At 43.3% G+C, this 27,958-nt stretch overlaps 2 protein-coding genes across 8 annotated transcripts; one reads left to right on the top strand and one right to left on the bottom strand.

Moving 5' to 3' along the window:
• The first annotated feature begins 142 nt into the window (after positions 1-142).
• On the top strand, positions 143-23,282 carry GOLGA1 (golgin A1). 6 transcript variants are annotated; one of them, XM_054848446.1, is made up of 23 exons: positions 143-3,023; positions 4,677-4,988; positions 6,548-6,638; positions 7,997-8,071; positions 8,565-8,662; positions 9,168-9,200; positions 9,804-9,932; positions 10,250-10,407; positions 10,814-10,925; positions 11,049-11,144; positions 11,353-11,478; positions 12,608-12,703; positions 13,152-13,247; positions 13,505-13,657; positions 13,889-13,984; positions 14,718-14,807; positions 15,587-15,689; positions 16,563-16,720; positions 17,178-17,339; positions 17,836-17,895; positions 18,724-18,894; positions 19,856-19,942; positions 20,808-23,282. In XM_054848446.1, exons 2-23 carry the CDS (start codon positions 4,854-4,856, stop codon positions 20,886-20,888), a joined length of 2,406 nt encoding a protein of 801 aa, XP_054704421.1. In that variant the 5' UTR covers positions 143-3,023; positions 4,677-4,853; the 3' UTR covers positions 20,889-23,282. The 6 variants fall into 6 exon arrangements, with proteins under 6 accessions (XP_054704421.1, XP_054704418.1, XP_054704422.1 ...); XM_054848443.1 differs by having other exon boundaries at positions 10,238-10,407; XM_054848447.1 differs by lacking the exon at positions 143-3,023 and adding an exon at positions 4,092-4,180 and having other exon boundaries at positions 10,238-10,407; positions 16,563-16,681.
• Positions 23,283-23,422: 140 nt separating this feature from the next.
• Positions 23,423-27,907, bottom strand: ARPC5L (actin related protein 2/3 complex subunit 5 like). Of its 2 annotated transcripts, none has more exons than XM_054848479.1 (4): positions 27,719-27,907; positions 27,355-27,427; positions 26,865-27,041; positions 23,423-23,559 (listed from the first exon to the last, which is right to left on the bottom strand). In XM_054848479.1, the coding sequence occupies exons 1-4, from the start codon at positions 27,856-27,858 to the stop codon at positions 23,485-23,487; spliced, it is 465 nt and encodes a 154-aa protein (XP_054704454.1). In that variant the 5' UTR covers positions 27,859-27,907; the 3' UTR covers positions 23,423-23,484. The 2 variants fall into 2 exon arrangements, with proteins under 2 accessions (XP_054704454.1, XP_054704455.1); XM_054848480.1 differs by lacking the exon at positions 23,423-23,559 and adding an exon at positions 23,825-24,385.
• Between the last annotated feature and the right edge of the window lie 51 nt (positions 27,908-27,958).

Raw genomic sequence — 27,958 nt, 5'->3', positions numbered from 1 at the left:
GTCTATATACAAAATTTATATATACACACATACGCCATTTTGGGTGCGTTCCACAAGGTGTTGCAGATCATTTGTAGTTGTAGTAAAGGTCATGGCTCTTCTGCCATTGTAATTCGCTGTTTCCAGGGACTTGCACTTGGACCTTGAAATAATTCGTAACTGATTTCGGGTACAGGAGGCCTCAGTTGGCCAGGGGAATGAGTACTCCTGTATGTATTACAGCAACAAGATTCATGTATTCTTAACTGTGAAGCTGATGATCTGCCTTTCCTTCTGGTAGGAGATCCCCAGTTATTTAAACGCAGGATTGTATGCAGAAGCTAAAGATACAGAAAGCCTTTAATGCAGCAGCAAGTGAGAGATTGGTTATCTGTTACCCTGCCTGCTGCTCCTCCACCAGCAGTGTTCAACTCGCATGGAAAAGGGGAATTCAGTTTTCCCCAGCTCACTGCCTTCCAACCAAATGCTTTTATTTTGCTTTAGCTTTTGCTTTGATGAAGCTGTTCTCATTTTGGTTCCATGTATCTGGAAAATAGTATGCTGTTTCTAAGCATCGGAGTGACGATGATGCCATTAGTGTGGGCTGGTGAACCTCTGCGGGACGTTGCTTGTTAACGGACTGGGAAAGCCTTGGTGGACCCAGTCTTTAGTTCAGCTGGGCTGAAGCGAGGAGTCCTCGGTTGTGACCTGAGAGGCTTCTAATCCACCTTGCAGCCCTAAGAAGAGGTTCTGTTTGCTTATTACCATGGTAGAGCTAATCAGAGGAGAATGCACTTTTTTTAAGAACAAAACAAAAAACCTGAAAAAGCTGGGATGTAGCAGGACAATATAAGGTCTTGAAAAGTAGTTCAGAAGTTGAACTTAGCAACGATGACTGTCCAAGTCAAAAATTCATTCTTGAGGTCCCTCATTCTCTTCTTACCTACTGATCTTTGGTTCAGAAGGTACACTGCTGGCAGGGATATTCAAAGATAAGGATTTCGTGCTCCTGTTACGTCAGTAGGAGCACGAAATTGTATGCAAAAGGCTGATACCCTCTGTCTGCTCTAGCTGTTGATAGGATGAATACCTGGTCTTGGATTTTGAGCCAGTCCCCTCCCTTCCCACCTGAAGCAACTGCATTCAAGATGAAAATACTGACATTTTCCCCTCCAAGTAAACGCTTGTCTTGTTTGAACTTAAGTCATTCTAAACTTGTGCTACTGTGTGCTGTGTGCTATGGTCGTAGGTACCTTCTCGATGTATGCTCGTATGTACTGAAGAAAAACTTGGTTTATGTATCTAGCAGTCCTCAGTGTGGAAGCGAAGCAAAGACTGAACTGTTTTTAAGTGAGAACAAATGCTTTTCTTCTCAGGCCTAATGCCTTCCCTCTTGTCTCACTCTCTGTTTCTCCATATATCTTTATTGCTTATGTTAGTGGAGAAGACTTGCCACCACCAGGCAATACCGAATTAAAGGGATACATTCTGTACGTAATACATTGAGGGGAGAACGTGACCTGGACTGAACATATCCTTACTGGACGACGATTGCCCAGTTTCCTACTTCTGCATGTGCTATGTTCAGACGAATCCTGCTCCCACCATAGGCACCTCTGTGCTCCTGTTCAAGCTGGCTTTAGAACCTCCAGCCAAAGTTACTGCTGTGGCCTTTTGGTTTTTCCCCTTTGACTTATCAAAATAATGATAAGAGGGGAATACAGGGTTATGAGTCTTTAATGCTCTGTGTTCTACTTACTCTTGGGATGCGATGTATCGTTTTGCTTCATGCACAGGCTAAATGGAGCGCTAACTTCTGTGAGCTGTGCAGACTGGACTTGCTCCCTGGAGTGCTTGCTTGAGAAGTTTCAGGACGGTTTGTTTGAGTAGTTCATCAGAATAACATCCGTCAAGTCATGACTTACTAAACCCCTCAAGACTATTCCCCGGGGAGATGTGCAGAGATGTCTTTTAAGGATCATGGGAAATAGCAGGGGGGGACAGGAAATTAGGCTTCAAATAATCATCTTTAAAAGCTACAACTTAGTAGCTCTGGTCAGGCTTCTCCTGTAAGGATGGGATGAAAGTGCCGCTCCAAGATTCATCCCTGGCATGCTGTTGTGAAGCACCTCCCCTGCCCCGCTGCCTTCCCTGTGCTGTAACTCCATGCTGTGCTTCAAGTCTGCTTCTTCCTGAAAACTCAAAAGCTTGGAATCTGTCTCCACAACTTTTTTGTCTTGAGGCTTCCTTTGTAAAAGCTTTATCTATGTTTGATTCTTCAGTAGCTGTTCTGAGTACGGCTCACCAATGATAGCAGTGGCACAGCCCTCGTGTAGTCCTGCCCGGTCCCTGTTAGGTGGCTGCTCAGTGTTGGTGGCTGGTTGTGGTGGCTGCTGAGGCTCCTGGGACTGAGGGAGCTCTGTGGGCAGTAACAGCAAGAGTAATCTTACAAACAAGGGGAAAAACACCTCATGTGCAGAGCTGAAGGCTGCTCTGTGCTACTAGCTGCTGTCAGCCTCTGTGTGAGGGGTACTGGCACAGAGGTGAGGACCTCCAGAGCAGAGGTTACATGTTCCTGAGGTGGCTCTCTTACGTTTTTAGTATGTTTGACTTTTAGAGCAATACTGTTTTTGTGACCAAATGTATTGCAAGTGCTTTGAAGATCCGGATGTCCACAAATGGAGCAGGGGAGGAGCACATCAGACATATGTATCTGCTTTATATTTAGGAGTGAAAGTAAGCTGCTTTTTTTTTTTTTCTTCCTCCAAACCATTACTCTGCCAAGACAGAGGAGATTTAGTTCAAGATTTCTGAATTTGACAGATCTTTTAGGGGATTAAGGAGTGTCTCTCAATTCCTATTCACTTACTGATGTGCCAGCTGCCCAGATGCACCAGTAGATGTTCTGCTCTTAAAGATCCTCATTTCGTTCACGTTGAGAGCAAACTTCAGTGGAGCTTCCTGGCCCCGAGGAGCCCCTGGAGCAGCGCAGATCTCACCAGCTCTAGTAACAGCTGCTGTTCCTTCAGGAATAAAAGCCTATTGTGAGTATCTGCCCCGTTGACTTTGCAGATTTCTTTCGGCACATGTTTAATATCACCTCTCAGTTGTAAGTGACTTGTTAGGAGCAGGGTTTTGCCTCTTGCTGGCTAAAAAGCACAAGTGGCTTCCGCCCTGGCCAAGACTCAGTGCGACGGATGAGGGGCACGCGGGTGGGAGAGGGAGGGAGGGAGCGAGCGAGCGGGGAATGCAGAGGATCTCTGCCTCAGCCCACCCGCAACAGGTCAAGGGAGTGTTTTGCTTCTCTTGAGAATCAGATTATTTATTGCCAAAAGTAATTTTATAGTGAATTGGTTTAAAGTTATTTTACAGCCATGTGCCTGTATATCGTATTTTGGTAAAAACAGATATTTTACTTAATATAGAGATATATAAATAAACTTTTTTGGAGCAAATAGACTTTTTTTGCAAGGGATCTGTAAATCGCCAAAGCAATGTAAGACCAGAAACTATTCTGCCATTGTTCTTGGTGTCTCTGGGAAGAACGATGTATGTTTGTATTACTGCTGGAAATTTTGGGGAGAAGTAAAAGCTAAGATTAAAGCGAGAGCTGCTTTTACTCCGTTCCAGAAACGAACACCTTGCTTTCCACCTTGGTTTGTATTGTACTAAGCCGAACCACAAGGCCTGCTTCTTGCTGCCGTTACCGCCTTTTAAGCCCTTTTCAGTGACTTTCGAGCAGATTTCTGTACGCTTTTGTTTCCGTCAGCAGCCCCGCGGCCACCCGCTTTCCCGGTATTTCCCTGGTTTTGCTGTGTACGAGCCGTTTATTGTTTCTCTCTGTGTATGTCGGGGTGGGGGGGCGGCGGCCGGGGAGGGCTCTGCCGGGCGCTGCTGTTCCCTCACATGTACTCTTTGGCTGTTGTCAGAACTACCTTGCCTTGCCGGCTGTGTCGAAGGAGTTTACTATTAATAAACTGTGGCAAATGCTTGTAACGAGGCGGCTGGTCCGGTCCGGTCCGGTCCGGGGCGCGGCGGTGGGCGGGGGGCCGGGCCGAGCGGGGCCGGGTCTGCCCTACTGCGCCTGCGCATCGGTGCGCGCGGCGCTTCCGGCCCGCGCGGCGCTTCCGGGTCAGCGTCGCCAGGGGAAGCGGTGGCGGCGGGGGGGTCCCGGCGGCCAGGCCAGGCCAGGCCATGGGCGGTGAGGGGGCGAGGGGACCGGCGGCCGGGGACCGGCGGGACAGGCTAGGCCAGGCCGCGGAGCTGGGCGGGCGAACCGGGGCCGGGCCGGGCCGCAGCGCTTGGCTGGGGTCCGCGGGTGAGCAGCGGCGGGTCTTCGGCTGCTCCCGAGCAGGGCAGCAGCCGCCGCGGACCGACCTGCCGGGGACGGGCCTGCCCCGAGCTTCCCTCGCCTAGGGGGTGAGGGTCGAGCTGCGGAGAGCCTCCAAGCTGCGGAGAGCCGCCCGCCCGCAACCGACGCTGGCGGCTGCCCGTCCCGGCGGGGCCAGACGTGCCGCTGAACGCCGTCACGGTTTGGGTTGGTTTGGGTTTTTTTTTTTTTAAAGGGTTTTTCTCAGGGTGACTTTTTTTCCTAGCATATTATAACGGGTGTGATATTGAAAGGCATTTAATTATCTTTAAATATCTAATACGAGTAGAAATTTTAAGTGTGGAAACCATATCTCTTCAATTTGCAGGTACTGTTAGGCTATGAAGGCTTTAATGGAACTAGAAATGCAATAAAACTGAGTGGATGAGGCACAAAATTAAATCTCGGCGTCTGGAAGCTTTAAACAGAGCATCGGTATATTAACCACATTGGAGGTAGTGGCTTTTCAAAGTACCTGGTTATTGCAGTGTGATAGAGCAGTAAAATGTTTGCAAAATTGAAGAAGAAGATAGCAGAAGAGGCAGCTATTGCTCCCAGACCCGGAGGAGCTGCCAGGATACCCAGGTCTGTCAGTAAGGAGTCGATTACGTCCGCGGGAGCAGACTCCGGAGATGACTTTGTAAGTTAACCCTTGCTTTGGATTTTGATTTCTCTTACAGCGTTTCTATTACAGCTTTACAAAGTACCATTTTAAGTCTAGTGTATTAGTTGAACGTGTATCGTGGTGTTTTTGTAGGTGTATGTTTTAATGCATAAATGAATCATTAGCTTGAGTAAACTTAAATACTGAAGAGAAACTGTTTGTGTGTTACCCGTAGTAGATACCAGTAGCCTTACATTCCCATGTAAACTGGAGTTACAAAACTATTTCAATACAGAACATTGTTAAACAGACATAAAATACTGAATAAAGCTGCGGTAATGTGTAAGATTCCTATTTGTGAAATTAATTACTGAAGCAGGAGGAAAGTGAGCTAGATATGGGTTAGCTTTGATCTTGCTATGGACCTGTGTTTACCTCTCGGCTTCCTGGTACTCTTCCTGCTCAAGCATATTGTTTATGCAGAGCGTATTCAATTTGGCTGCACTCAAAACTATTGTAGTTCCTTTAATGTCTGGTTTAAACTCTTTTTCATTATAAAGCCTTGTTTAAGCAAGTTGTATAATCCCAGGGGCGTATGGATTAAACGAAACCCTGTAATGCTCTGGCACCTCTGCTCCTTGATGGCTCTCGTATTTTTCAAAACACAGATTCAGACACCGTCTCGCACCACTGTTGGAGCCAACAGTACCCACTGTATTGTAGCAAATTGCTTATGATTCTGTTTTCCTGTCTGCAAAATGGAGAAGTTATTTACCCGGCTGAGTTTGAGTTTTAACGCAGTTTTTCTGAAGCTCAGCTGAAGTTCCAGTTCTATTAAGCAGCAAGTTGGAACTCCTGATGTTTGAATACATTTTACAATGGAAACGTATTAGTCTTGGTTTTTCTGAAAGATTTTTGCACTTAACAAATCCTCATGTAGAAATTTCATTTGCTATCTTATGAGTTTAGAGTACAGAAAACAAATAACAATGGTAGCTGAAGTCTTGAGTGGTTTTCAGAAAAACTCCAAGAATTAGTTGTTTTAGCCATATTTATTTAACTGCCCTTAATATTGATTTTCATGGAGCAAACAATCCCATAGAGAATCCAAAGTCAGTTGTGCAGTGGATTTTGCATGGAGAGACCGTTGTGTGGAAAGACTACCACATTAGTGCTTATTCCATGTGCAGAGTGTTACGGTTTCCTTTCTGCTTCCTTAGTTTTCCAAGAGACTTTCACTTTGACCCGTCCTGAAACCTGTACTATAGAGCCTGATTTTCCGCCCCTTAGTTGTTCTATTATGCCATCTCCTCAGCAATCAGTTTGAACAAATAGTTTTCAGCTCTAGCTTCTTTTAAAAGCATTGTATTTCCTGGAACAGGCCAGCATTGCAGAGCTGACTATTTAAGCCCTTACTGTTTTTCTTCATCAGCATTTTTTACACATTCTGCTGTGCTAGTACACTTTCCCCTTCACGGGAAAAACTGGAGCATTAATTCCTAGGTGGGATGGTGTTTATTATCATAGAGTTAGTATACGGCAGGATCACTTTTTCTAAGTGTTGTAAGTTACATGAGTGTTGTTTTTCTGCCAAGGCTTCTGATGGAAGCAGCTCTAGAGAGGATCTTTCATCCCAGTTGTTCAGAAGAAATGAACAAATAAGAAAACTGGAGGTCAAGCTGTCTGGTATGTGTCTTTGTACATATAAAATGCTATTACTTTAGGAAATATTTTCCTTTGAACTTAAGTGTTTTAATTTATTAAAACTACACGGGTTTAGGTTCTTTTGAAAATTCATTTGTAACAACCCTGTTGATTGTCATCTACGTAGTATCCACTATAACTGATTTTTTATAAAGATAACTGACTTCTGCTGGTTTCACAACACATTTATGTAATTATTTTAAACAGCTGGGATAGCTTTCTGTCCCCATGCTTCAAATAGTGTCTTTCCCCACTTTTATCTTACTTATTCTGTGTATGTAATGGTTTGTCTCTCTTAGGATCTAAGCTTTCTGATGCTGACAGTAACAGTGCCATCCATAAAGAAGTGAGCTTTGAAATTAAGAAAAAGCAAAGGAACATAAAACAGTTTTGAGGCTTTTTATTTTTCTTTCTAAGATAATAACCTGTTCTGTAAAGCTGTAGTAAGGGCTCTGCTCTGACACTGCTTTCCATCCCTGTTGCATGGAGTGGATCAGAGGCTTGGCTAAACTGTTATGCTGCTGCCTCCCAAAGCTCATAGGTGGCCTTGGAAAGTAAGGAGAGGTTATAGCCAGCTCCAGATTATTTTACTTTATTCAGGAGACTTATCAGGCTCCAGTTCAAGAAAATACAGGATTCAGAGATGATTTTCCATTGCAATTTGAAAGGGCAAAGTGCTCACCTGTTTACATAAGGTAAACAGGTGCTGGTTGGGGCTTAGTATGAGAGAGGGAGGCTCTAAGTATCAAGAGACTCGTGCAAGCAGCCTGATCAGTAAGTAAATCCTCCTTTCCATTGTACGTAAACATCCCCAAGGTGTGTGTGTGTTTCGTTTTTGTTTTTTAAATCTGCCTTCCCTGTCAGTTCTGCTTAGTAGACCAGTGGTGGTAAGAGTGCGAGTTTGTTAGCCGAGGGGGAGCACCAGTCAGAGCTCAGCCTCAGAGGTGTTCTGTGACTTGAACAGGGATGCAAGCGACTGCGAATTGCCCCATCCTCCAAGGAGAGAGATCTTTCCTAGCACAGTTAACTACATCACTGTTCTTGAATGAAGTAAGAACTGGGGATCGTTCTTCATTCTCTGGTACTGCCCTTTTTTGTGTAACTAGCACACCTAGGACACGTCCTCCTGTTTGTACCAACCATTTACCTTATGGGCAGTGCAGAACTATTTGTTTGTGTTCATTGGTATGGTCACCCAAGTTTTCCTCAGCAGGAATGATTTTCTGGTTGAGAAAATCATCGTCATTTTCCACTCATCCTTTTTTCTTTTTTTTTTTTTTTTCATTTCTTTCCCCAATGTATGTCCATTCCTGGTCTGTGCTTCTCCCTCCTCACACAAGACTATGCTGATCAGATCCGAAACTTGCAGAAGATAAAAGAGAAGCTTGAAAATGCATTAGAAAAGCATCAGGATTGTACGTACTTGGTTTTTTCTTTTTTTTTTTTTTAAAGTTGAAAACTTATGGTTGGAAGGAAACGGGTTTGATGTACAGATATTTTAATCATTTGCTTTCAAACTGTGCACCTCTAGGTTGTGAAGAAATAAAACACAAGTTCTTGCCTTGTTTACAGCATAAAAAGCAGCAGCAGTGTGGTGGCTGTTGAACAAAGTTGTTGTTATACTCCTTTTGCCAAATTTGGGGCTAATATGCAGGAGAGCCTTTTTTGAAACCTATATCTTTGTTATCATCCGGTGAGGAACAGTACTGCTGTCTGCTGTTACTTCTGGCATTTGTCCAATGTGCAAGCAGTGTCAGGTACTAAGTGGCACAGGGTTAGTGCTAGAGTCAAGATGAGGCTAATTACTTGCAGAAGCAGCTCTTTAAAGTTATAAATAACTTACAGAAAATTGAGAAGCAATTTTTAAAAGACAAGTTTTTAATGTAGCTGGTGATTCTCTGTTGCTAGCCTCCATGAGGAAGTTTCAGGAGCAGAATGAAGCTCACCAGGCCAGTCGAGCCAAGATGGCTGAAGGAATGGCTTTGGCCTTAGAGAAGAAGGACCAGGTAACGGAGCTTGAACAACTCAACTTTTGACTGTGGAGATCTGAGTGCATGACCTTGATATTTTGAGCAGATGTCGCCATTAAATAAAATAGTTGTTTTGCAATGTGTTTGCTTAGTGTGCCAGCATTGAGGAAAGAAGGGAGTATTAAGTTCAAATGCCAGAAATGGTGTAGGGCTTGTCATTGTTCTGACTGTTCTTAGTGTTTTTAAAAAGAGCCCACCACAATTTCTAATGTAAGGTTAAACTTGCACTTGTTTGGTGAGATTCAATTGCAGTAGACCTGTTGTCACCTTTATTTTACTTGTGTAAAGCTTATTCAGGTAGCATAAACGATTCTCCAGCTTTTATATTAAAACACTGGCTGTTAGTTTTCTTTTGCTGATTACTTTTTTAATTATTACCACATCTTAGTATCTCTGTTAACAGTACTTTTTTTTTTCTGTAATTGCTGACCTCGAAAGTCTGTAACTGGATTTTGATTTTTTTTTCTTCTTTCTTGTTCAGGAGTGGATGGAAAAACTGGGTCAAATTGAAAAGGTAATTAAACTTTGGGGTTTTGGGGTGGGTGTTTTGTGTGTATGTGTATTTTTAAACACCAGCCAGAACTTTCTCCAGCTCAACTCTGCTCAGCCCTTTTTATTATTTGATCTTTGTTCAGTGGGAGAGACCAGACATTTGCTTTCGTTACCAGCCCCAATGCTTCAGGAGGTATTTCTGGAATTGTTTTTTGGTGGGGAAGTAAAGAATGGTGGGTTGCGATGAGGAAGATACACTTCTGTAAGGCGGAGCAATAGTTTCCTTTAGTACAGAGGAGGCAGCTGCGATGCAGGAGGAGGTAATGACTTCGTCTAAGGTCTTGCAGTAGGTCATATTTCATAAAATAAATGAAACTATTTGGTAGGGATTATTTTATTACAGGATTTCAGTCTTGTAGTTGTTCCAACTGTTCAGCTTAGTCTATTTTAAAGTGTCTGTGATTATGAAGACATTAAACATGCTACTATTTGCTGTCCATTTTTAAGAGGTCCGTTAGGGGATGATTGGCTGCATTGTAATGAACATGGATTTTTTTTGTGATTTTAGAAGTTTCATAATTTGTTCCACATTGCCTACTGCGCAATGTTTTTGTTGGTTTACCAGGAAAAAAAGATGCTTGAAACACAGTTACAAGAAATGAGGGAACAGAGTTTGAACCTATTTCAAAAAAGAGATGAAATTGATGAACTGGAGGGCTTTCAACAGCAGGAAATTGCCAAAGTTAAACACATGGTAAGATCATTGTAAACTTTTTTCCTTTCCTAAAATTTCTTTTAGAATACAGAGTTAGTGGGAGCTCTGCATTAATTTTTTTAGCCTTTATGCTTGTATACAGTCTTGGTCAGCATCACAATCCTAAGAATAGGTATGTGCATACAGTATTACATAGTTTATTTTAACAGTGACTTTTCTGGGAGTTATTTATTATTTCATTTAATTCAGCTTATAACTTAATAAAAGAGACAAGATTCAATGGGAAGACTTTATCAGCATTACCAGATCATCTATATTGTCAAAGATAACGTTCTAATATTCAGCTTTTGAAAAAGGAAGAATCTCTGAGCAAAACAGCGCAGGAACTAGAGGCATGCACTCGAGAACTAACCCACACTAGAGAGGTGCTTCAGGATGCAAGCGACGAGTCATCAGGCCTCAGGAAAGATCTTCAAGAGTTGCAGCAGCAGTTCCTGGAGTTAGAGGCACAGAGGTATGGATGTGGTGGTTCAGGAGGTGCAGCGTATTCGCTTCCTCTATACTTTTACTTTGTGCCCAGTTGTGTTTTTGGAAGAGTTTATATATGTAGTGAGCTGACTGAGTAACTACTTCTGGAATGCCCATGTGGATGTAAATGCCAAGTTTATATTTCTTTTCAAGCCAATTAAAGTAGTACTTGTTTAGAATTTTGTAATCTTTTTATGATTTCTTTTTTTCATCATTTGAACACTTAACTGTCACTTTTTTTTGGAAAATGTATAATGGAGCAGTGGCTGGGTTTAGGACAAGAAAATCTTGTTGATGTTGCCTAGTCCATTTTCATAAGAAGCAGATTTATCTGCCAAAGATTATTTTTCTGAAACAGTATGTCACTTTTTTTTTATTCTCTTTCTGTGAAGAGATGAACTAATGACAGCTGAGACAAATGCAGAAAATAAGATCACTGCTCTGGAGTTAAGAGAACAGGAGCTACAAACTGTCATTCAGCAGCTTTCTGTAGACTTGCAAAATGTAAGTTTGGGTTAAGTGAGATGTGATTCAAAGAGCTCCTTGTCTGCAGAAGTTAGATTAGATATCAGTTATGGGGGTTTGGAAATCTACGTTTCAAAGCAAGTGATTTCTCAAAATTTTTAGGCTCGAGTTGCTGGTTCTGGTTGTGAGAAGAGACTGGAAATGATACAGGCAGAGCATGAATCTCTGAAGGTGGAATATGAACAACACAAGCAAAAGGTTAAGTATTTTCAGATGTATCTGCTGTTGGCTGGTGTAAAGGTGTACACTTGAGTAATGCACTGTGAGTTTGAAATTTGGTGTCTAGAAAATGTTGCCTATTCAAATGGACTTTTCTGTGTCCAATGACACTTTTTAAAGTCAAACCACAATGGATTAGATGAAGACTTTGCTACAAAAAAGATTCTGTGATTTCTTGTTCTCACAGATGACTTTTGAATTTGCTGAGAGAAATAAACTCACTGAACAGCTGCAGGAAAAAGTGTCTTCCTTGGAAAAAAAGCTAGAAAGAAATCTTTCAGGGGATGAACACATGCAGGAGCTACTCAAGGAGGTAATTACACTTAAAAGTGCAATCTTAGTGAGTTTTTTTTTTAGGATGTACATTACTTATCACACAGGTAAAGAATATATGATGATATAATGTAGGCATGTTTGTCCCTTCAGTGTACGTTGGCACGCTGTCTATGCTGGACAGAATTGCGTGGGTGACTACATTGAGTCTGTTTATGTACATATTGCACAGCTGTCTTTATTGGTCTTTCTGCATTGTCTGTTTAGGCAACGCGTCTGATTTCTTAGAAGCAAAAGAGCAGCTTTTTAACATGCCCAGAGGAGGTAGAACAACTTGAGTTTTATTGGTTAATCCTTACAGAGAGCAGCGTGTGCTTCTTGTTCTTCATCTTCTATTATCATGAATTGCAAAGCATTGGGACAGGGAGGGGAACTGGTTTTGCACGTAGGTGTACAAACAGAATGTTGTGTATTGAAAGCTTGAGCCTCAGAAGTGTTAAAAAACAGCTGAAAGCAAAGAGCTTAGCTTTGGTCAGTGCCCTTTCTCTCGTTACTTCTCCATCTCTTTCTCGAGCACTGATGCTCCTGTTCAGAATCAGCTTGGAGCAGTGTCTACCCAGGACCCAGCTGGGGAAGCAAGGGCAGGTGTGCTCCTCCTTGGTCAGGCTTGCCTATAAGACACATTGATGTTGCTATGATAAAAGAGCTTGGCTTAGTAAACTTGAGCCAGTTTGAAGTCCATGTAGGGGACATTTTGGAAAGTAAATACCATAACTAGCAAAAGTTTTACCTTCTTTGTGTATTTGCTGTGATGCAGGAGAAGTTAAGCTTTCAAAAATCCTTTTTTTTTTAATCACTTAAACTTGGCCTGGGTTGGAAAATTATGACCTGGCTGCTGATCAGAGTTCACATCTGGATCATGACAGGATGCCAGTGAATTTCCCATTCTTAACTACTGATGTCCTCCCCAGGGCAACACGATCTGTGGAGGCCCTCTGCAGTAGCATCAAACATGCTGGTTCCCAAGAGCAAAGCTGTATTGCGCATCAAAATAACTGGTCCATTTTAGTTTGATCTTATTAATGAAATACAAAGAAAAATCCTAATTAAAAAAACCTTATCTCTTTGTCCATCCTTTTTCCTGTTCTTCATCTCAATGTAATCTTCAGAAAGCTACTCTTGAGCAGAAACTGGATGAAACCAGGCAGCAGCTAGTAACAGACAGAATGCATCACAGTGAGACTGTGAACTATTTGGAAACTCAGGTAAGTGGTTTGTTTGTTTTTTCACTACAAATTCCCACTGTTTCCAGCACCTTTATGCCCTGTACCTCCTCTTCTCACTGCACTTGTGCTCTCAGCCAGAGGTGAGACTATGTGTCACATTTAGTCTGGGGAGGGAAAGGTGAATGTCTCTGGTTGTCTCCCCACTTTCATTGGTGGAGAAGGGCCTAGAGGTTATGAAGTTGGAGATTTCAGGCATATCTTCTCTGTCCTAAGAAACAAATAGCTGAAGCGCAAGCGTTACTGGGTGGTAGTGGTGTGGTAAAGAGTTTGTAAAAGCAGCATGTGTCAAGTAGGCAGTCTCTCTGAACTATGCGGTTTTGTGGTTTTAGTGTTTACCTTCCCTTACTGGGTCATCCCACGTCCTGTACATTTTTTCTAATAACGTAGGTGCCAATGGGTAAGGAATTTAATGTATGGTTATATTTAGAATAAAGAACTGGAACAAAAAGTACAGATTGCAACAGAAGCACTGAAAAAGAGCAAAGAAGCAGCTGCTGAGCAGGATCTGAAGATCCGGAAGCTGGTGAGTATGCTGGAGATGTTTCACTGACCAGAAGCAGATCAGTCTTTAGCATCCCCAGAGAGACTCATATTTCTCTGTTGCGTTACACAAGTGTTTCCTTGCTGTTTGTCTCCTAAACTAGTGTCTGCGTGTGAGTACGTGATGCTGCTGCTAAAGGAAGCTTCAGTTTGAGTATATGTCACACAAAATGGTGTCCGATTCTTGTCAGAGCTTCAAAATACCATTTTATTCATGTAGTGTTCTTTACTTCTCTTCAGCAAACTGATCTGGAGGATGACATAAGTAAACTACAGCAACAGATTTTAAGTGAGAAACATCAGTATGATCAGAAAGTTACTGGGCTGGAGTCTCAAATCACTGCTCTTGAAACAGCTTGGGAATTTGATAAAACAGCTGCTCAGCACAAGATCGTAAGTACAGAAACTGTTCAGCGGGCCATGTGAGTCTTCACAAAATTATTTTAACACGGCTTGTAGACCTTGCATGGTGTCTGAATGTTGTTCTTCAGCGCTCCTAGCATTATAACAGAAGATCTCATACTTTGAGAAACTAAATATGAACAAAGCATTTGAAGTGTTTAATTGTTTAAATGAAGCATTAGAATAATTCTGCTTAGTATTTAAGCAGTCTTTATTTTACAGAGCCAGTTGGAAAAGGAAAATGAAAATCTTCATGGAAGCAGAGAAGAGTATGAGAGTTCTTTAAAAAAACAGGAGTCCGAATTGAACAGGCTAAAGGTAAGGGCTTAATTTGTTGGTGACGTTCGGTAAATACAGAGCTGAACTTGAGAAATAGTTAACCGCACAGTGTATTGCGTTCTCAGTACTTAGAGTCACGTTACATTCAGGTTGCATGTACTTTCAGCTGTAAATCACCTTTGATATTCAGTAGAAACACATTTGAGGAGCGTTACAAATAGCTGATCCTTTTCTGAAACAGAATGCTTGGGTCTGCCTAAATCAGGCAGAAATAATACATGCCCGTATTGTCAGGCATGAAGAGCTTTTTAAATCCTGTTAGCAGTAATGAATACAGAACAGTTCAACATCAAATTCCGTTCATAGCATTCAAACAAAAGTTAAAAACTTGAGTTGGTCAGGTATTTACAGCTTATACTCAGTCTTTTTACTGTAATTCTAGATTGTTGAAAGTTTTTTCTGTAGCTGCTATTGGATGCACAATTGGAATGAAGAGCAGTTGTAGGAAAGAGCTACTTAGTAATACAGACTTCAAGCTAAAAGATCTTTTAAGCATTGGATATGTTTCGCCTTTTACATCAGTTCGGTGTTGCTCTTATGTGTGCAGATAGCAGTGCAGTAAAACAAAACAACAGCTCTCATTTGGAAGCGTAAATCATGGTGTGTTAGAACACCTGTAAATTCTAGTTGCTGATGGATTTGGGTTTAAAGATGAGAGACTGACTTGATTTTAGTTGTGTCAAGTAACCTCTGAATTACTTTTGGTTTGCAGAACGAATTGAGCAGCAGAGAGACTGTCAGCATTGAAATTGCCAAAGCATTAGAAGAAACACGAAAGCAAAGAGAGGAATTACAACAGCAGGTTGGTTAATCCCAACAGTCTAAAATATATTTGGGTGCTCCCCACCTTGCACAGACCAGACTAAATTTGGATTTAATTATCACAACATTCAGGGACATTAATCAGAATCATATCCTCAGCACGCAAGACAGAAGTGGTTGCCTCAGTAAACGTGAAATTAAGGGTGTCTACGTAAATGCCTGCCCAAGAATGTGATCAACTCAGGAGTTCTTCCATTGGAAGAATGTAAAACGTTGCTGACTGCAAAGTTACGGCTATTCCTAAGTTGTAGGCTCAAGAGTTATGGCACGTTGTGGCAGTTGAATATGAACAACTGAGGGTAAGACCAGGTAGTAGCAAGTGAATGCATTTGCTCAGAATGAAGGTGACTGATATTTCAGAGCCCTTTATTCTTCTGGGACTGCTGTAGGTCTGTGCTTGCTTGGTTCAGCTCTATGTAAAAGGGGCATAAAGCAATGTCTGGTTTTGCTCAACGGCTGTTTTACAGCTGCCACCTGCTGGTTATGAGACAATCTGTAATTGTGGCGCAGAGTTTATCAGAACCAAAGTTTGTTTTAGCTCTTACAGCACATTGACGTGGGTGCTTTTTAATGAGGTCAGCATTGTTAAGGTGATGTCACCTGTGAGTCCCTGGATAGATGACAGGCATCCACATTGTATTTATTATCTCTAACACTAATGCTGCACAAAATTCTGAACTTCTGAGGTATGTTGAAATCTTTCAATGCCCTCTTCTAGTTTTATATCTAATGACTTGTGTTTGTTTGCCTGCTTTGAAGGTTTCACATCTGAGTTCCTTAATAAAGGAAAAAGACCAGCTGATTGATGAAAAATGTGATATGCTTCTAAAACAGAAGGAAGAACTAGACCAACTCAGTCAAGGTTAGACCAAACAAGTCTACTGTATCCCAGACAGCTTTATCTAAGTACAGTCTCTAGTTCTGGGCTTGCCTGTCTATAGATTGCAATAGTTCTAGATCTCTCTTCCATGTTTAATCTATTAGAATTTTCACGATCTTGTATCCTTCGGTAACAATTGGACAGTCTCTCTACTGTGTCCTTAGAAACAAACCCACTTTTTTTTTAATTAGTGTTATGTTTATACACCATACAATACTTGTTATTTTACTTTTTGTAAAAGATTGTTTTGTGCAAAACATAAGTGATACAGATCAAGAACTGCTACTTCATTGCACCACTATAAAAACTGCACTTGCTTGAAAAATTATTTACTTTCTTAAAGAGCAGCTGCAAACTGATATTCCACGGTCATACAAAAAAAAAATTCAGTCATCTTCATTCAGTTCCTAACCCCACCACGTTTCTCTTGCATGTTGCCATTATTTAGAAAGGGAACAGAACTGTGGCCTCTCATTGCACTGTTCCGTTGGCTAGCTGTGTGGCCATTTGTGCCAGCTAGCCATTTGTGCTTGCAGCTCAGCCTCAAGTGCTCCTGTGCAGTCACAGCACAAGTCACACAGACTTCTGATGGGGGGCTTTTGGAGCAGGTATAATGGATGATTATGTTGTTAAATATTAAGATCACCTTGACTTTCAGGCAGTTAGTCTGCTCCTTTGTAAAAACATGCACGTGAGCCTGGGTGGCTTAAACTGCATCATCTTTGTCTTTATGACAGAGCAAGGCATTTTTGGTCAGGATTTACTGTCACTGTAACTTGCTTTGTTTAAGAAAAATAATTAGAACCTCCCCTTTGATTCAGTAGACTGATACTAAGCAGGTCTCTCCTTTCTCAGAGCATGAAGCTGCCCTGCTGCAAATGCATCAGTTACAATCTGACATAGAAGCAAGTAATAGCCGAGCAGCAGAGAAAGAAGAAATGGCAAGAAAGGAAATTGGTGAACTGAAGTTGCAGGTACAGGAGTGCTTCTTGGCCAGAAAACATGAGAAAAATGTGAGTGCAGTTGCAAAGCTGATCTGTTCAGCCTTCTCAGGAAAATAAGCAGGTGTGCAAGAGATCCCAATTCTGTCACGCCTGGTGATACATGCTTGGAGCTGTTTACTCTGACATGAAACAGCAGCAGTGTAGACCACCATTATTTGTTGTTCCTGTCTTCCTAAAGAAAGCTGTTTCCTGTCAGATCTGTGACTGGTTTATGAAAGACAGCCCCTTATTTTATTTGACTCATAAAATGTCTTGAGAGAACTGTTATGAAACCAATGAGACAGAGACCCAAAAGCAGGCCAGCAAGAGATGTAGCCACCTAGATTGCCACTAATGCTTTCTGGTTTAACAAAGCAACTACTGCCCCACAAAAACAACCAAAGAGAAGTCTAGCTTTCTCCCTTGGGAGTGTTCATGGGCTGCAAATGTCATGATATCACTCCAATTCACTTTTCATTTTTTATAGGTTTCAGAACTAGAGGAATTGTCGAGAACCTTGAACAACAAACATTTACCTTCTCCAGAAAACCGTGTGATGGAACAGAACGGAGAGGTAGCAGCTGCAGGCATCATTCAACTTCAGAAGGATAACAGAGAGCTGGAACAGCAAATTGCTGAGAAAAATAAGGTGAACTGAAACAGCTGTTAGTCTTTCTCCTTTTAATTAGGAAGCCTAATAATTGGTGCTGCCCATGCTGCAGCCATGGAAGAACAGGCTTACCAAAATGGCATATCCAATTTGCATCCAGTAATTTTTTTTTCCTCTGGACTGTACAAGGCTCTAGCAACAGTGGATAAAAACCACAGCCAGAATTGCAGGAATCCTTATTTATTTGGGAGGAAAGATGCACCAACTGGTACTGTTTACAGCTTTCCTGCAGAGCTCTCTTGTGTGTATTCAGTTCACTTTCACTGTGCTGTCACATGAAAGCTCTTGTATCCTGTCACATGTGGGCAGCCAGAAAGGCAAGACATGCAGGTTGCTGCTTCAGAGCTGTCAACGTTGTTTAATGATTGTTTCATTCATTACACTGGTTTGTCATGGGTTTTTCCAGGTATCTGTGGGTCAAAATGTGCCCTGACAATGAATGCTGTATTACTGCTATCCTTTACTCTGCTTACAGATGATAAAGCAGCTACAGCAAAGAATGACGGAACTCAAGAAAACCCTCCAGAAAGAGTTGGTAAGGATTATGCTTTTTCAGTCTCTTCAGCTGGCACTTACTGACAGTTACTTGCACTACTTGTTCCAAAAGCTTGACTGCTAGCAAAAGTGTAACTTTTTTACTAGGGATGTCTGCAGTTTCCTTGTGTTTGCAGGCAGATTGGTGAACCCTTAAATTAAGGAAGTACATTTTTCTGGATCATTTACTGAATGGATGGTGTGACAGGTAGCCATCACCACTCAGCTCTTGCAATGGAGAATTTTAGCTACAGAAGACCTGTGTTTGGTAATCTTGGGCATTTAATACATTTCTGCAGAGTGAACAACTGAGGTTTGATTGCTGCTTAGCTGCCATTCAGCTCAGTTTTACCATGGGAGTGATATCTGCCCCAGGGCGAGCTCCCCTTTAATCCCTCTTAGAATAGTTTTCATCTCCAAGAAAAAAATTCTTCTAGTTAAAAAAAAAAAAAGTTTTAAAAATATTATGTTGTTATTTTTGTTCTGAGCTTGAAAATTGTTTTGGAGAAAGGCTACATTCGAAAGGCACAGAGCAGGTTAGCGATAAAAGAAAATTTTCAGGTGATAGTTTCTACCATGGAGCCAGTTCCATGCTGGTTTGGGTAATGTACACGTAACACTAACAGCAGCTCACTTCTGTCCTGGAGTATAGGGAGAGGTGAAGACACTTCTCCGCTGTGATCCCGTGAAGGATGAGAAGCTGGTCCTGTTGGTGCACAGGTTGTACCCACCTTGTGGATACAAGCTCTCTGTTAGGTATCTTGGACCCAGATCCTCTGCCAGTGTCAAGCTGACAGTCTACAATGTACTTCTCTTTTTCTTTTTTTAGAAAATAAGGCCTGACAGTGAGGTACCTGAAGTACGTGAAAAAGCAAATTCTGAAGTGCCTAATGCTTCTGTGACTGTCACAAACAACTCTGATTTAAATGACTCAAGGGAGATAAACTTTGAATACCTTAAACATGTTGTACTAAAATTCATGTCCTGCCGAGAATCTGAGGTAAAGGTGTACGCTTACCTTCTCTTTCTAAGCCTTTCTTTCTCTAGAAATTGCCACCTGCTACCTGCTAAGGACACTTCTCTGCCAATTCCATACTTTTTACACTTACAAAGTTGTTGACTGATTGAGCACAATGAAGCAAAATAGTTAACAATGATGTGTTTGGAAGTACAGATTATTATGAGCTAAAGGGAAATGTGAATTAAGAGGTAGGTATGTCTAGAAGTTAAAGATCCAAAGCTACAAGACATTCCCTCTGCACTACTCTAAAAAGCAAATGAAGTATGTAATTAGAGTCGTTGCACATTTAAGATGGCAAAAAAAACCAAGAAAAAGACATAAACTGCTTGCTGTTGGTCTGTAAGAGGTAATTCTTTGTGCCTTTGGAGCTTCTTCACATTCTCCACATTGTGCCAAAAAAGTTAAAGATAAAAAAGTCATGCTAACAATATACTTTGCTTAATTGCAAGTCAGTGGGTGAGATGAGAAATAATTGTACAACTCAAGGTATTTCGAGTGCTTTACGAACTCGGCATTGTGTCCCCCATGTAAAATATTAGTACTGTAGAGTTAATACACTTATGTGTGTATTTAAAAAGGCATGATTCTTTCCTGCCAAATGCTGGTTTGATCAACTTTTCAAAGCTTAAAAAACCTAGGATGCCACAGGAGCCAAGCTGATTCTCTATTCTAACTAATTAGGCTCCCCATTTGTCATCTTCCCCCAAAATATGCAAACCAATGTTAAAGAACAGAAACTCAGGAAATGCAAACAGAAGAAATAAGATACAGGCCACCCTTGTCTGTTGGAACTGGGGATAATGGAAGGCTGCTGGTCTGCTCTTCACAGTTGTGACTAAAAAGTCTGTGACCAAACCTACACAAAAACTGCACTGCACCGTATTCTAGAATGTAGAGCCTGAGAGCGTCATAAGCAACAAAATACTCTGGTTTCTTTCAGGCATTCCATCTAATTAAAGCTGTATCTGTGTTACTGAATTTTTCACAAGAGGAAGAAAACATGCTTAAAGAAACTTTGGAGTACAAGGTAAGGGTTCTGTCCACTTGCAGTCTTTAATGGGACTCCCAGCAGATGGGATGAAAATTCTTAGGTGCTGAGAGATCATGAAAAGTATCTATTCCAAATGTTAGCTCCAATAGTAAATGTAATTTATTATTAAAATGTTAGCTGATCACATACATCCATGTTGGAAATTGTCCATTTCAGTGAGAGAAATGGCAACTTCCCACTACTTCAGAGGAGTAACAGCACAGTTTTGCCCAGCAGACTCGGTCTGTGGAGGGAAGCTAGAAGCTCCTTGCTGGAGTTGTCTCAAATGTTTAAAAGCAGGAAGCCGAATTCTTGATTTGTCATTTTGACGTTGGGCCTGGACACCTAGATCTGTTTCTCCTTTCCATTGCTTAAAATGAGATCTCCTGTACGTCCCTGGCTATGTGGTAAAATGTTCATGAATGAGCACTGCATCAGTGCCCTTGATGTCCTGCGTTCACCTCTGCCCACTCAGTAAGCTGGACATCTTCAGTCTGCATAGGATGGCAACTGAGAGAGGTTTCCTCACCATCTTGTCCTGGGAACAGTTTAATTCTAGAGTGACTAAAGGTACTATGTTTAAATGATTGTAGATTTGTAATTTGTAGTTATTGTAAAGGAATATATGTAAGGGTAATCTTGAGTCATCTTCACTTCCATGGAGAATGGATGCTGTTTCCTCCAGATTTGATTGTGTGAAACTCTCTTCACGTCAGTCTGAAGTCTGCAGCATTGTTTTATAAACAGATCTTCCCATCAAATGTTGGGGAGATGCCTATGTACCATATTCTTTCTTTTTCAGATCTTCAGCCTCTTAGAGGTGTGAACCTAGCTTAACATGTGTTGTGCTTTCCTGTCCTAGATGTCGTGGTTTGGGTCAAAGCCATCTCCTAAAGGCAGTATCCGGCCGTCTATCTCGAGCCCAAGGACACTGTGGCCTTAAGGGAACCTGAAAACGAGCAGTCAGCATCTAGCCACTTTTTTCTGTGAAAAGAACGCTGAACACACTCATTCAGGTGTGTCTTAATCACTGTCATTGCAGTATTTTGTACAAGAACTTTTGACACTGTTTACAAAGCTAATATTGTGCAAGGAGAAATTGTCACTACAAACTGAAACACCTCGTCTGGGTTGGATTTGGGGACCGTGTCTTGATGGTCTCTTAATGGAAGTCAGCTCCTTGTGCTCATCGGTCTTGTTTCCTTGGCACCAAAGGGTCATGTAACCTCACTAATACCGGTGCTGGCAGTTCAAGCTTCTAACACGCGCGTCTTATGATGGTGATTCCAGCTTCTGTTACGGAGGGCTAGAGTGGAGTAATTCCAGGCACAGTAAAGCTTCCTCGTCTCGCTGTGGAAAGCCAGCAATGAAAAAAACCACATTGGCAGTTTGAAAAGCCTTTCAAAGAACAGGAGCAGGAGCTTTAACCAAAAAAAGAAATCTGCCTTGCCTTCTTATACTGACATAACTAATAGTTTGCATTTTTTCATATCACTGTGTAATTTAAGGTGCGTATATCCTGGCCTGCAGTCCTGAAGGCTGCATGTTGATGATGATTATTTAATTTGAGAGCACAACTTTAGAGTTGTCTGATTTTACTTTTCTTAAAGAAAAATATTTAAAATGGTCTTAATTATAGTACCTAATACTCGGTCGCCTTTAAAACTAATCTATTAGTCTGTACCATAGGTTGTTAGCATTGGGAAGAAGGGGTAGTAAACCATTTTAAATTTTTAAAGCTGAATTCCAGGTATTGTAAATGCACACCGAGAATACCTTTTATTTAAAAAAAAGAAAAAAAATCTAGTGACAAAGGGTGAAGAATATTGGTACTAAACACTTTGATTTTTATTTTTTTTCTTCCAAGTCTGCTAGCAACAAATCTTCATAATCAGTATCCGCCTCTTTGGTTATGGTTTTCTGTACTTCAAATACTGATGCTTAAAAACGGTTATGAACATGTAGTGGGCTGTTAACTCTGTCCTAACTACATGGTAAAAGAAATGCTGCTCATGAGGTTTTTGGTTTTGAGGGCAAAATTCAGCTCTTAATGAACAAATCTTGGTTCCAGCAGCTTGCTTTCCTTCCCCTTAAGAAAATGGGACCAAGGTGGCACCTGCCTCACACAGTAGAAACACGATTTTGCCTGCAGTTATTAACACCACTGTGAAATCCAGATGAAAATGGGAAGCAGCAGTAAGTCTGGCTTGTTGAAAATGGGACATATTTTCAAAAAACTATGTATGTATGGAATTCGATGAGCAGGCTGCAATTCCGGTAATTCTTACAATGAGGTTTGTGTTACTAACAATATTTTTATTAAATATATTCAAGAAAATTCAGCCTGTCCTCTAGTGGAGACAGTCACTGTTCAGGTTTTTAACTTTGCTGTGTAACGGGTCTGAACAACCTTGGCAGTGGCAGTCAAGGTGTGGTATGTAAGTTACAGCACGTGAGCTCCTCCCTGTTTCCGTGCACGCTTGTGCAGTGGTAAAGATGACAGTATCCTGCCATGTCAGGTCAGTTATCAGAGTGGGAAATGTGCTGCAAACCTCCCCAGTTTTGTTCATTGGCTGTATCCCAGGTACAGGTGACACTCCTCAGGTTAGAGCTAGGTCGTATTTATTTAAAGTTAAGAAAACCAGCCAAGACTTTTTTAGTACACTAAGGCTTGTCCAAATGCAGTCTTTAGTAACCCAATCCATGGCACTTACTTAACAATAGCTTAGGACAGTTTATGGGAAGAGCACACGTAAATGGACAATCAAAAAGTGGATTTGTATCAGTTGCTCCTGTACTGAAACAAAGCAGGGGCAGGATAACCCTGTTGGTTCTGGGAAGATTTTGTTCTCTAAGGTCTTTTTCTTTAGAATGTCCCTTTGCCCTGGCCCATTTCTGTGGGACCTGAGCAGGGAACAGGATTCCCTCTGCTCACACTGATGCCTGCTGAATGACTAATCGGTTTACGTTGATCCTGGCTTGAAAGGTTACTGCTAAACAGGAAGAAAAGCAGTACAGGCAGCCTAGAATAATGTGACAACATAAAATATTAGGTTATTTATGCACTAACAACTTCAGTTTACGATCCCAAAGCTCATTCAGGATCAACTTACAACAAGAACTAATTCTTAAGTGTTGAATTTTCTCTAGATATTGGAGCAAGAATGGTGTGTATACATGTATTAAAAAGCTAATGCACTTTCCCTTGTATAAAACAGTGGTATACATAATCCTTTCTATGGCCATTGGATTTCCTTCCTTCTATGCTGTAAATATGGATTGTATTATGAAACACTATGGAATTTGTGGTGCAATACATTTTGGATCAAAACCCTAATCTTTCTTTCTCTTTATAATTCTGGTTATCTCCGCTGGGATGCTGTAGCGATTTAAAATTGAGAGAATTCTAAAGCATGAAACAAACCCACCTTCTGCCCAGGGTAAGAGTGGGTGTGTCAGCTGTGTAGTTATGGTCCCCGTTTCTCACAGGGAGCTACACCAGGGCTGAGGCAGAGTGCTTCTGCCTCTGACGTCATCTCTCACCAGGGATGGCTGCTGCTGGACTTCTGACAGCTGATAAAAACAGACTGAATGGAGCAGGGCTGCTTGATGTTCTAGGATGGACAAGAATATAAAAATCAAACCGTGGGTGAGTGTGTATTACATTCACTGCATCTTCGAAGCCTTGAGGGGAAGAGCTGAGCTTGGTCTTGCTCCCTGCTGCCAGCAGAGCTGGATTTGAGGACAAATTCTGTAAATAGTTGGAGCCAAGAGCATTCATGCAAAAGTGGACACTTAGCTTAGAATTGGTACATTGCTGGCCTGCTTTTGAGTAAGTGTCAGACTTACAATTTAGTGAAAAATAAGTTGCTTAACTCATGTGATCCAAGAACTTTATTGATGCAGCAGGCACTTTACAATGAAACCAACCCCACAGTCCAGTTAGTCCTTTGACCCTATGTACAACACTGCCATTCTAATAAACGCTTCTCCTGCCCGTAAGCTGTTGGGATCTTGCATCTCTTAGACATAGCTACCTCTTAAATAAGCAGCACACACAGGATCTTTTATCACCACACTTGAATAAAGCAGCATCGGCGATAGCTGTTGTCTGTCAGTAACAGGAGGCAGGGGGTGCCATCTCTCTGCCTTGCAGAGGAGGTATCAGGAGAAAGTCTTGGCTCCTGTATTTGATAGTCGGAATATGCAGGAATACCTTTACTCTTCCCCCACCATTAAGGTTAAAAGCATTCCGAGAAGTTTCCACAGGATGTCAGTAGATTGCAATCTCTAATAAAGATGGACCAGTGTCATTTCAGCTAATTCCTTCTTCTGAGTCCAAAACTGATCGTCGTCTTGGTTCAAGTTAATAGTCTTTTAAACAGTCTTTCTGGCTGTAAGAACTCTTACTATGGAGCCTAGTCCACCTACTGCTAACGCCTGTGGGGATGGGAAAAGGAGAGAGGGGTTACACGGAGTCACTGCGCTGCACGCAAAAGGCATCTGAAAAGAACAAACAATTATGTGTTTAACAACAGAAGAGTATATGGCTCTTCTCCAAACTTACATCTCAAACAGCAGCAGCTTGGGCTGTTCCACCTCATTCTACCCCTTTTTTACTCTCAAATCTTTAAAACAGCTAATTGGGGAAAATATGTTTGTTTTCTTTGGCACGTGCAGACATTAGAGACATCGTGAGTTGTTTCGTTTAGGTACTAAGCTGTATGGTGCAGTGTCAGGCCTCCGTGCCCCACAGGCCATGAGGCCAGGCAGCAGTGGGTCTGTTGGTATGGCTGCCCCGGCACGCAGAACGCTTGCATGGGCGGCTTCACTCGCGCAGCCCCAAACGCGTGGCTGCCACCCCAGAACAGGAAACACAGCTCTGGGGTGGTTCCACCTCTGTGTGTCTCGGCGGGTGCCCTCTGCCTTCCTGTGGTGACAAATTCTATGCTCACACACAACTCTGCAGTGTGTGCTCCGGGTGATTTAGGCAAAAGGCTGACGGGGGAGCTCAGACCTGAGCTCAGACCTTGCTTCTTCCAATCATGGGCAGTTTGTGCCTCACTTCCCCTCTGTAAATATAGATGAGAGTGATCTGTGCCCTAAATTACTGCAGTACATATATAGTAATATTCTATAAATGTACCCCAAAACATCAGAACAAAGGGCCTGAAGGGTAGACAAAACTGCATATGATAATTTAGTAACTCATATACTGCTAAATCTGAAGGGAAAATTACATTTGCCAAAATCTAACCACCTTTGGGATCTAGAGAAGGATACCAATGTCGCATGTCATCAATGATGCAGAATGTCTCACCTCCCCTAACCCTGAGTGGGAAAGGAGGAAGGGCTCGTTTCAGTTTCATTTGCATCCCTCAATGTAAATAACGTATCTTTCTAAAGTCTAGAAGAAGATGGATTGATTATGAAAAAATAAATATTAAAGCTGACTGCTTAAAATGAGGCATGTTTACTTTGCAGACATAATTCAGATAGACCCCAGCGGGTATTGCAATGTCTGAAATGAGAACAATGATCAGCAGTACGAGGCGCTTCACTGTCCTTAGCAAACAGAGGAACACAAAGCGTCCACTCGGAGCAGAACCTGCACGCACTACACGCATATAAACGTTCCCGAGTTGCCAGACCAGATTTACGGGGACGACAGCCCTTTTCCAGAGCACAGACTGGTACGACAACCGAGCAGCTGACTCCTCTCCGAGTAAGCCATACACCTTACCCGTAGTGCCAAAAAGCAGAACACAAGCGAGGTTTTAAACCCTGCCTGGCCTGCTTCAGACCTGCCTTGTTCCTTTTGAAACAAAGGGGACGAGATGCTTTACGTGTGCCTACACGCTCTGAGCACTGTCATCCTTCCAGTCTGGCCGGTGGTGTGCAACATTACACACTGGGAGCACCCACCCATGGTTACCTGAAAACAGTCTCCAATGGAAACAACAACAGGAAAAAAAGATGTTCCTTGCTGTCCTGGGAAACTCCCTCCTCCTCCCCTGTCAAGGTTCCACAAAGCCGGTGACAGCTGCTAATGGCAGAACAGACAAGTTCTGTCTTTGGCTATCACGGGAAAACACCCATACTTTGTGAGAGTGACACTGGCGTTAGCAGCAGGGTGTCTGCTACAGTGCTGGTGGTACAGGGAGCGGCAGCGTTCCCAGGGGTCGTTTTTCCTAGGAGGAGCGCTGGTAGGCAGCGCTGCAGCTGAAACCCATGCAGCAGGGGAAGACGAAGTCCTTTCACTGGGATTCCTGCCGGGGGCGGCAGCACCGCAGCTGCTTCGCTTTGTGCGGCTGCTTCATTTTGCTTCACATGCCTCATCCTGACAGAGGGGATGTTCAGCAGTCAGCCGATGGACACGTCCTACCCTCCCTGTCTCACAACGGTCCTTCCACAGAAATGCACATCCCAGGGGAATCTTTCTGGATATCTCAAGCGCCTCTCCTGTGCAAACTAACAGGTTTGCTAAATCCTGTCACTCAGCTGTGACATGTGTGCTGCTGCTAACAGCACTTGGCTAATGAAAACTGCCAGACCCGAGCCAGCCTGAGCACCCTCAGCTGAGTATTTGACTGCAGAGGAATGCGGCCAGCCACACTGCTCACCCACTCCCAGCTCCTTCTCCTTGGTGGGGCCACTGCACTCACTAGGTGCAGAAGGTGGCGCAGCACTTCCTAGGGCAGATGCTGCCCTCCACACATCTTGCCTCTCCCCTGGCTGAGGGTAAGCTCTGACACACGGGCAAAGGCTCAACGAGCCCAAGCTCAGAGAGACCAAAGATAAAAGGAAATACCGGTCACCGCGCTCCCAGGGGATGAGCCCTTGACCGTCATCTGCTCAAAAGCACCGACAAGGACCCTGCAGAGCGTGGCTGAGCCAGGAGTGCCAGAGAAACACGTACCTTTTCATGCCACTGAAGTAATATTGCACTGCTATTTTCTGTTGGCTTTTCAAATCCTTTATAAATGTACTTCATTAACAAGTCAATGCCATTTCTGTCTAAGGAATTCACTGCTTGTTCGATTTCACTGCTTTTAAAAGACGTGAGGACTTTAAGCATGGTTCCCTGGGCCTGCTCCTGCAAAGACAAGGGAAGGGGAATAACGTGAGAACCAGCAAAGCTGGAAACGACCCCAAGACTTGTGTCCGACAAAGCACGCTCAGAGGACAGGTGGCGAGGCTAAAGGCTGCACACATAGGTGAACATTTTTCACTTCGGGTTTCAGGAGAAGGAAGGGGTGAACACGAAGGGACGGCCTACGCAGAAAACACGGCGTGATGCTGTGCCGCTCGTTAACAGCACCGGGGTGCGAAGGGGATCTCCGGGGTGACGACGCGTCACTTCAGAGCTCCCCAGCGACCCGGTGCCGAGCCCGCGGCCCACCCGTTACCTTCCCGGCCTGGCTCTTGGCGTTGGCAGGAGAGCTCCTCAGCGCGGTGTGGAAAGCTCGGAGCGCGTCCCCTGTGCGGCGCCAGTCAAGGACTCAAACCGCCCGTCAGCGCCCCGGCACCACCAGCAACCCTGCGCAACGACGCCGGGCATCGCAAGAGGTGACGCGTTTCGCGTTTGTACCAACGCGGCAACTTTCGGGGCCCCAGCCCGGAGGACCGGGGCGCTTGGCGGGCCGCTGCCCCCGCCGGTCCGCTGCCAAGGCTCGGCCACGGCGAGGGCGGACACGGCAGCACCTCCGCGCACCTCCCCGGGGCGAGGGCCGCAGGGCCCGCCCGCTCCCCCCGGCCCGGCCCAAAGGATATTGCCTCAGCAGCGCCTCCACCTCGGGGCCGGCGTCGGGCTCGGCCGTCGCCGCCTCCTCGGGCTCCTCCACGAACCGGTTCTCGTCGTACTGGTCGATGTCGAGGCGGCGGAAGCGGGAGGAGAGCGTGCTCCGCGCCATGCCGCCGCCCCGCGCCCCAGCCCGCCCCAACCGGAACCGGAACCGCCCCCGCCGGAACCGCCCCCGCCGGAACCGGAATTGGCCGCCGGCCCCGCCCTGC

This window comes from Grus americana, chromosome 20, assembly GCF_028858705.1.
Source record: "Grus americana isolate bGruAme1 chromosome 20, bGruAme1.mat, whole genome shotgun sequence".
Taxonomy (NCBI): Eukaryota; Metazoa; Chordata; class Aves; order Gruiformes; family Gruidae; genus Grus; species Grus americana.
This window is presented reverse-complemented; position numbering and strand designations above follow the sequence as displayed.

Coding starts and splice junctions, on each gene's coding strand:
- GOLGA1 (XM_054848443.1), top strand. CDS start 4,854: ATGTTTGCAAAATTGAAGAAGAAGATAGCAGAAGAGGCAGCTATTGCT. Junction 9,201..9,803: donor AACTGGGTCAAATTGAAAAG/GTAATTAAACTT, acceptor TTGGTTTACCAG/GAAAAAAAGATGCTTGAAAC. Junction 10,926..11,048: donor TTTCTGTAGACTTGCAAAAT/GTAAGTTTGGGT, acceptor CAAAATTTTTAG/GCTCGAGTTGCTGGTTCTGG.
- ARPC5L (XM_054848479.1), bottom strand. CDS start 27,858: ATGGCGCGGAGCACGCTCTCCTCCCGCTTCCGCCGCCTCGACATCGAC. Junction 27,428..27,718: donor GTGGAGGCGCTGCTGAGGCA/ATATCCTTTGGG, acceptor CTGGCGCCGCAC/AGGGGACGCGCTCCGAGCTT. Junction 23,560..26,864: donor TACTTCAGTGGCATGAAAAG/GTACGTGTTTCT, acceptor TGTCCATCCTAG/AACATCAAGCAGCCCTGCTC.